Raw genomic sequence first — 8662 nt, 5'->3', positions numbered from 1 at the left:
CAGGCTGTCAGAGCGCACCATGGGCTGCCAAGCCCACCCAGACCCGGCAGTGTGGTTGGAGCGGACTGTGCGGAGCGGCTCCGGTGCCCTGCGGAGCCCGGGGCCAGCCACTCACGGGGCGCTGCGTCTCCGGCCGGTCCAGCCAGTGCCAGGTGCCAGTGTCCGGCCCTGCTGCCAGGCGCTGCAAACCCGCTGCATCACGGCCCTGCTCTCCTTGGAGCAGGCGCGTGGGGCACGCGCACCTGCAGCGCTGCTCCCACCACAGCCCCTGCTCCCCAGCTGTACGTGTGCACATTAGCAAGCACGTACATGTGCATACGTGTGCCAGTCTCTGTGTGTGTATACACACCCCCAGCTTCATGTGCTAGCCTACGTGTGTGTGTGGTTGTGTGTGTGAGCACGTGTGCACTCTCCACACTGCACACGTTTGCACGCACATGCATTTGGCACGCTCAGGGTAGCAGCATGGGTGCACAAGGCGCACGAAGCTGTGCACGCAGGCGAGCTGTTACCCCTGAGTGTGCTGCCTGGGGGTGACACATCACCAGACACACGGTGCCAGCTGGCACACAGTGCCGGTGCATAGGACACACCAGCGCACCGTACCAGCGTACACACTGCTGCACGCCTGGTGCCAGGCGTATGCGCACTGCTGCTGCATGGTACGTACACACACAGGTTATCACTGTACAATACCTGTGTGCACCAGTGTGCAGTAGGTATGCACACACGCACACACGTTACAGTGCCAAGCGAGTACAGTGCCAAGCATGTACATACACACACACTACCACTACGTGGGACACAAAGTGCACGCATTGCCAGTGCATGGTAGGTGCACACACGCACAAGCAGCACCTAGTGTGCTTGTTATCAGTGTGCAGTGCATACCCACACGTGGTTTGCACAAGTCGCCAGTCACGGTACGTACAAACACACAGGCACAGTGTCAGTGCACATATGTGTACAAACAGGTGAACACACACACACACGCATATGTGTACACAGACACATATGTACACACACACACACAGACACACACGTGTGTGCACGCAGATGTGCACACAGATGTACACATGCACACACGTGTACACACATTTGCACACGTGTTCACACACACACACACACACACACACACACACACACACACACGCCCCCACCGCCCCCGCCCCGCCCCGCCGGCCCCGCCCCGCCCCGCCGGCCCCGCCCCCGCAGGCCCCGCCCCGCCCCCGCCGGCCCCGCCCCTCCCCGCCGGCCCCGCCCCGCCCCCGCCGGCCCCGCCCCCGCCGGCCCCGCCCCCGCCGGCCCCGCCCCGCCCCGCCAGCCCCGCCCGGCGCGGCGCGGCGCGGCGGAAGCGCGCGGCCGGCATGGACCCGCCGGCCAAGGAGGGGCCGCTCTTCGTGCAGCAGAGCCACAAGTTCGGCGCCAAGGTGGGGTCGGGGCCACGGCCGGGGCTGGGCCCGGGGCGACGCGTGGTGTCCGCGGCCGCGCCCGGGGGCCGGGCCTTGCCCGGCGGCTCGGTCCGACTCGGCGCGGCCCGGCGCGGCCGCGATTGGGGAAGTTGTGCCGGGGCCGCCGCCGCCGCCCCCCGGCCCGGGGCGGCCGCTCCCGTCCGCGGCGGCCGCGGCCGGGGCCTGGCGAGGCGGGGGCCGGGCGCGGCAGCTGCCGTCCGGGGGCGCCGGGGGGGGTCGGGACGGGGGCGCCGGGGGGCCCGGCTCGCTGCGGGCTCGGGGCGCGGCGCGGCCCCGCCGTGACCGCCGCGCCCCACAGCGATGGAAGAAGAACTGGTTCGTGCTGTACCCGGCGAGCCAGCACGGCGTCGCCCGCCTCGAGTTTTTCGAGTGCAAGGACCAGGCCGGGGTGCCCGAGAAGCTCAGCAGCAAGCGACTGGACAAGAAGATCGTGCGGCTGGCCGACTGCATCAGCGTGGCGCCCGCCGCCGAGAGCGGCCCCCGGGACGGCACCGCCGCCTTCTGCCTGGAGACCAGTGACAGGAGCTACCTGTTCGCGGCCGACAAGCAGCAGAGCGAGGAGTGGGTGGCGAAGCTGTGCGAGATCGCCTTCCCAGTGCGTATGGGGCCAAGGAGCGGGACAGCCGAGCAGTGGGGCCAGCGGGGCCTGCGGCCGCGCGAGGCGGCTCGCGCAGGCGTCCTGGGCCCCGCCGCTGGCCCCGGCAGGGGGGCCTGTGTGGGGCCGACTGGGAGGGCAGGGACGGGGAGGCTGCGCAGCTCCCCTTTTGCAGGTGCGGCGGCCTGGCTGTGCCGGGAGCACGGACCGGATCCCGGGAGCCTGGGGAGCAGCCCGGCGCTGGGACACCAGGTCCCTCTGTGCAGCTTTCGGCCGTGCTGACAGCTGGATGGGTTAGGCTTGCGTGGTCGCGGGACTCCTCAGTGTGCCCTCAAGGCTGGGCTGTTTTCCCTCTGCCTAAAGCCTTGCCCCGTCCAGGGACTGCAGCTATTCGCTAATCACGGCCTGCTGTTCCGGCTGCTAGAGGGGCAGAAATGATGCCACGGAGAGTCCTGCGTGTGCACCTGGTGCCCGGAGCCTCGCCTGGCTGCTGGGCGAACGATACGAGCAGCTCTGGTCCCTCCTGCCTAGCCTTGGGGCTTGCCCCTTTTTGGTGGCAGGGTGCACCTTGCTGGTGCCAGGCTGTGGCAGAGCCCTCTGGCTCCCCAGCCCTGTGCTTGGGCCCTGCGAGAGCCCCGTGGCCCTGCTGAGCTGAACATAACTTATCTCTAGACATTTTTTGACCCTGTTTGTCCCTGGGCTCTCCCTGCAGCCTGCTGTCAAACCAGATATGTTTGTGCAGCGAGTGCCTGCTGATCAGGCAGAGAAGCGCAGGTACGACACTGGAATCGCTCCTTGTCCAGGCCAATGTCCGTTTTGTGCAGTGTTTCTGCCTTTTCCATGCAAAGAGCTTGTGGGGCTGAGCTGGGAACCCATAGGTGTGCCTTCATAGAGTGATGTGGGGCAGTGGCAAGGCAGGGGAGCATCTGTTTGGAGCAGGAAGGTGCTCATGCTTTTCCTGACACAGTTAGCTGGATGCTTGGGCTCATGAAGCACACTCTTGGTTTAAGAAGAGGTTAGCAAAGTGCTGAGAGGAGGATGGCATGTGTTTTAGGAAGGCCTGACCTGCAGCAAGAGGCACAGGAGCTGCGCCTGCTCTCTCTGCAGGGAGCTGAAGAGGAGACAAGGAAGCAAGGAGCTGGTTGTGATTTTTGATCATCTACATTGGAAACAGGATTTTGTTTAAGATCAGTAGCAGTTCAGGCTGGAATTTCTTTTGAAGATGAGGGAAAGCACAGTCCAAGGAAGTTTTAAAGGTCTCTGGCAGACTTGCTAGCTGTTGACTTATTGATCCTTCTGTATTAGATGCTTTAGCTGAAGAGCAGCGCTCTGCTCTAAGACACTAAGTTTCAGCAACCCCTAGTCCGGCAAGGAGGCAAACAAGAGGGCATGTTAGGACCTTGCCTCCTGTTAAGAAGCCCATTTGACCAGTTTTGAACTGAAACTGTGACAGTTTGCCTTCTGCCAGACACGTATTCTGCTGCAACCCCATTCCATATACTTTGACAGTGAGAAACATTTTTCAGCCCCTCTCTGAATACAGACCTTCATGCAATAGTGCAAAACCTGCTGAAACTGCTCTTGCAGGGCACCTGTGAGTCTGATTTGCGTGGGGCTTCCCTGGAGGGGGATCTTTTCTCTCCTGTGGTAGCACAGGGGTGAGCATCACCCACACAGGCCCTGCTGCAGAGGGGCACTGGCTCTGACGCAGTGTATGCATTGCACTTTCAGTTCTGCGTGTGCTAAATGTAGAAGTGCTTGCTTCCCTTCCGTGGGCTGTGCGCAGTGATACTGGCACCATCTTCCTGCCTGTGCAGAAGCCAGACGCAGAGACCCTTGCGTTACTGGGTCATCTCACGTGCCTGCCTTGCCCCTGCTGCTGGGAGAGTGCAGCTGGGACTGCGTGGTGCATTGGGTGCTGGTGTTGCCTGCGCTGGAGCATATTCATGCGGAAGCAGAGCTGTTCTCTGTGTTGACGGCAGGACATCCGGATGGCCAAGGCTCTGTCAGAGTGGGTCAGATGAGCAACTGTGGAGTAGGGCGCGTTGGATCACTAGCTGCTGCGGATGGAGGAAGCCATGTGCCAGGGCCAGCTTGTGTCTGTGCACCGCAGGGCCTGCTGCACTGGAGCCCAGGGTTCAGGGAAAGGGCTGCTGGGGACAATTGCTTCTCTCCTGCACCCAGGCCATGCACTGGGCCAGGTGGGCCTGGGGTCCTGTCAGGAGTCCCGGGCTGCTCCTCAGGCATAGTTGGACTCTGTCTGCCCATGGGTCCTGCTGGCTCTGGACAGGTGTGGGGTCTGTCCCTGGCTGTGGGCAGGGAAAGGCTCAGTGTGGCTGGAGAATGGCTGGGCCATGGGGGGGCAGAGGTGGGCCCCATGGGGAGGGCAGCTGGCTACCAGCCTGGGCCGTGGGTGCTGGCCACAAAGGGCAAGTGGAGTCATAGTGCAGCCACTGGCTGCAAGGAGCCCTGGGGGACCAGTGTGGGACAAGGGAGCTGGGGCTGATCTGCTCTCTCTCGTCAGGGAAATAGCCCCAGCAATGCCAGTGTGACAGGCCGGCGCAGCAGAGAGGGCGGTGGGGAGGTGCCAGCCCTGGAAATGGCTGTGAACTCCATCTACTACTCACGGGATGAAGGTAGGACCTGCTGCTGTGCTGGACTTGGGCGCCCTTCCCAGGGCCATGTCTTTGCACTGTCACCATGCCAGGGGCCGTGGAGGCCGGGCTGGGCCTTGCTGGGAGCTGGGGACGGTGTTTTGTCTGCATCCCCTGATCAGCTCTGTCTCCACAGCAAACATCTTCCGGGTGACGGTGCAGCGGACAGAGGCTGCAGAGCGTTGCGAGCTGCGTGGTGCCTACGTGCTCAAGGCTGAGCGTGACAGCCTCGTCCTGAAGGACCCACAGATGAAGGAGACCCTCTATGTATGGCCCTATCGGCTGCTTCGGAGATACGGCCGAGACAAGGTGGGTTGGGAACCTGCGTGCCGTGGGCTGAGGCCCATTACCCTGCAGACTTTCCGTGGCTGAAGGGACACAAGCTGATGTGTCAGAACCTGCCTGTGTCAACTGTGCAGCAGGCCCTGCCATGTGCTGGAGCTGCTGCAGTCCTTGGTGACTGCAGGGAGGGCAACTTCATTCCTCAATGGCATCTGTGATCCTCAGTCTGTCCCCAGCTCCCAGCTTGTGATGGTGAGTGTCTCTGTGTCACTGTGGAGGAGCATGGGCTAGCAGGATGCCTGTCCCTGCTGAGGGTGTGCTGTGCAGAGCCCTTCTGTGTGTGGTCCTTGCCCCACTCCTGTTAAGACTGTTCTAGCCCCCACCTGACCCTCTGCCAGACACCCCTACAGCTGGATTATCCCCTATTCTCCTCTCTCGCTGATCTCTACCACGTACCAGCAGCACACGTGTCCTGCTCCTGCGCTCTGTCAGGCTGTCCCAGACTGCAGGGAGCTTGGCTCTTTGCAGCCTTGGCTCCCTGTGCACCTTTTTTCTGCTGGCTGCAGTCTCTCTCCCCCAAAGGACAGTGATGTGAGCAAGTTTGACTGTTTGAGACATCAGTTTTCTAGATTTGTTTGCCTTTCCAGGTGTGCTGCTGTGAGCTTGGCTGACCCACGCAGGCCTATCTCCTCCCCAGTGTCTTTCAGCAGATAATCCCCCAATCCTCCTGCTGTTAGCCTGGGTGCAAGAGGCACCTGCCCCATAGGCCGTGCTGCATGCAGAGGAAGTGGTCTCCCCAGGGTTGTTTTTAGAAGCAGTGGCGTCAGCTGCAGCCTCCTTGTGGTGATTTCTGCTGCACTTTATGACAACAGAAGTGGAAACTGTCTGAGCGACTCTTGGAGGCATCTGGCCTGTATACAGGGCCTGTGCTGGAGGCAGGACTGAAGTCGTGTGGTATGAGGAGCACATGCAGTGGCTGCACCCGCAGTGACAACTTGGCTGAGCTTTTTGGGAGTGCTCAGACCTGGACCGACAGGGAAGCAGGTGATCAAGGTGTAATCAGGTCCTGCTGTGGTTGCTCCTGGATGCTGTGTCTTGGCTTTATTAGGAGCATTTTGGAGCAAGCAGGGCTGCTGCACATAAGAGCACTAGTAAGACAGAAAATCTCACCCGGATTCAGGGACTGAGGTTGAGGGTCTTGCCATCTGCAGGTGAGAACCTGTGCATAGGTGTATGTTCAGGGCCTAAGAAACACAGCCTTACTGCAAAACTTCTCTATAAAGTACTCTATACCACTAACAGAATAATACTTGTAAGGCAAATGCTGTGCTTATTGGCGATTGGTAGCCAAGCAGCTGCTTCTGACCTTTCTCCCATGGAAAGCCCTGTTTCACTGTCTTGTATCTCTTATCTCTGGATTGCTTCCTTTCTGCCTGACTAATGCTGACTTATACTTCTGCCCATAGTAGTTTCTGCTGATGAACTGTCACTTACCTTGTCATAGAATCATAGAATCAGTAAAGTTGGAAGGGGCCTCTGGAGATCATCTAGTCCAACCTCCCTGCTCAGCAGAGTCACCTAGAGCATGTTAGACAGGCGGACCTTGAATATCTCCAGAGAAGGAAACTCCACAACCTCTCTGGCAACCTGTTCCAGTGTCACTCTGCTTTGTCTCTAGTGCCAACTGCATATTATTTCCTAGACTATTTGGTGCCAGCTGCTGGGCCTGCTGGAAAAGCTTAGGTAAGGCAGCAGATCTCCAGCAGGATCTGCAGCTCTGGGCGTGGAGTGCCTTGCAGTGATGTCCCCTCCAGTGTTTCCAACTCCTGTTTCACATCTTGTTGTAGGCGTCTGGGTAGCACAGCCTCCCCCCACACAGGCAGAGCAGTGCTGTGCAGTCACAGAGCATGCTGCGCCATTAGCATAGTGCTCTCAGCGGCCGCCCTCATTACTGAGTGGAGGGAGCAGCAGTGCAACCTTCTTGCTGGAAGTGCAGGACTGGTGCTGCTTCAGCAGGAAGCAGCGTCCTGTGTGAGGCTCTGGGTTTCAGGGTGCTGGGCGGTACGTTACCCTTTCGCTTCCTTGCAGGTGATGTTCTCCTTTGAAGCTGGCAGGCGCTGTGATTCTGGCCCAGGGAATTTCACCTTTGAGACCAAGCAGGGCAATGAGATCTTTCGCCTGGTGGAAGCCTCCATCCGGGAGCAGAAAGCACAGGTGGAGGAGAATCGGCAAAGCTGCGATTCGCTGGATTCAGACAGTCCCAGCATGGTACTGATCCGCCAGACCCTGGCTGACTCCCTGAGCCTCGAGCTGCCTGCAGAGGGGGACAGCACTGTGGTACCCAAAGCAGGGCTGGTACCCAGGCCCTGTCCTGTGGCGGAGGAGAGAGATGCTGCCTCTCTGCTGAAGACCCGGATTCTGCCAGAGCCCCCCGTGCCACAAGCCAAGCCTGTGGTCCCAAGCACACCTCCACGCTCTCCTCTGCCAAAAGTGCCCCGAGCCGTGCTGCCGGCTGAGGACCCATCCAGTGTGTACTCGGAGCCTCTGGACTCGGTGAAGGGCTTCCGGTCCCAGCTGGACCCGCTGTACGCAGACCCCATAGATAGCAAACCTGGAAGCAAGGCCAAGGTGCCCAGCGGAGCCCTGGAAGAAACAAAGCTCCGGGTGCCAGTGCCATTGTACTCAGGCATGTATGAGCAGGTCCGGGCTGAAGGGGGGAGTCAGCTGCTGGCACCACCAGCACAGAAGGATCCCATCTATGATGAGCCTGAAGGCTGTGCCCCCCGCTCTCTCTCCCCCTCTGCTTGTATCTATGATGAAGCACGGCCCACAGACAAGGCCTGGCGTACCCAGGGCCACGATGGCAAGAGCGGCTATGAGTATCCCTACAACCCCAGCACGGACGACTACTCAGTACCTGTCTTCAAGACCAAGGGACCCAAGCCAGTGCCTGCCCCCAAACCACCGGCACCATTTATCCTTAAAGGTGCTGAGAGAAGCATGGACCCCAGCAGGCGACAGGTGAACCCCACTCCTGAGAGGATAGTCATCAAACCCAGCCTTAATAACAGCAACAATAACAACGTGGAGGTGCTGTACAGCCACGTGGTGAAGCCCCAACATGTGCAGAAGAAGGAGCAGTCTGTGGATGAGAACAACTTATCACCTGTCTACGAGGACCTAGGAGAGATATAATGTGCTGCTGCCCTGCCTGCCAGGGAAGCACTGTGGGCCCAGACCTCCTGATGAGCAGCCTGGGCTGCTGTCCTTCATGGATCCTGTGGATGAGCTTGGGCATGGGGAGTGTCCTGGATGAGGCAGTGCCCCTCTGGCCTTACCAGTGCTGGAGGTCCTTTGCACAGCTGAGAGCAGGAGGGCTATGGCTGATGCAGTTGCCAGGGTGCTTCTCTGGGTCTGGAGCTGGCTCCACAGTTACCTTCCTGACCTAGCAGGAGGAGATAGCTGCATCTTTCCATGCCTGCTGCTGAGGATCCCAAGCCTGTGGTTCTGTTCTGGCTCCCTGTCCAGCCAGGCCACAAGACTGGGATGCCTGCGGCAGTACGTGGCCTGCTCTTTGTGGAGGACTACTCACTGTCACTATTTCCACAAATATTTTTATACAAAATTATTTTGATATTAAAATCTGTGTTTTGGAATGA

The 8662-nt window shown here is 59.9% G+C and overlaps 1 protein-coding gene across 1 annotated transcript; it reads left to right on the top strand.

The window, feature by feature from the left end:
* Window positions 1-1367: 1367 nt before the first annotated feature.
* Window positions 1368-8662, top strand: DOK1 (docking protein 1). Its single transcript, XM_062575014.1, has 5 exons — window positions 1368-1430; window positions 1771-2067; window positions 4592-4703; window positions 4858-5030; window positions 7092-8662. The coding sequence occupies exons 1-5, from the start codon at window positions 1368-1370 to the stop codon at window positions 8196-8198; spliced, it is 1752 nt and encodes a 583-aa protein (XP_062430998.1). The 3' UTR covers window positions 8199-8662.

This window comes from Rhea pennata, chromosome 4, assembly GCF_028389875.1.
Source record: "Rhea pennata isolate bPtePen1 chromosome 4, bPtePen1.pri, whole genome shotgun sequence".
NCBI lineage: Eukaryota > Metazoa > Chordata > Aves > Rheiformes > Rheidae > Rhea > Rhea pennata.
The sequence above is the reverse complement of the archived record's forward strand: the minus strand, read 5'-3'. Positions and strand labels throughout refer to the sequence as shown.

Coding starts and splice junctions, on each gene's coding strand:
- DOK1 (XM_062575014.1), top strand. CDS start 1,368: ATGGACCCGCCGGCCAAGGAGGGGCCGCTCTTCGTGCAGCAGAGCCAC. Junction 1,431..1,770: donor GCCACAAGTTCGGCGCCAAG/GTGGGGTCGGGG, acceptor CGCGCCCCACAG/CGATGGAAGAAGAACTGGTT. Junction 5,031..7,091: donor GGAGATACGGCCGAGACAAG/GTGGGTTGGGAA, acceptor GCTTCCTTGCAG/GTGATGTTCTCCTTTGAAGC.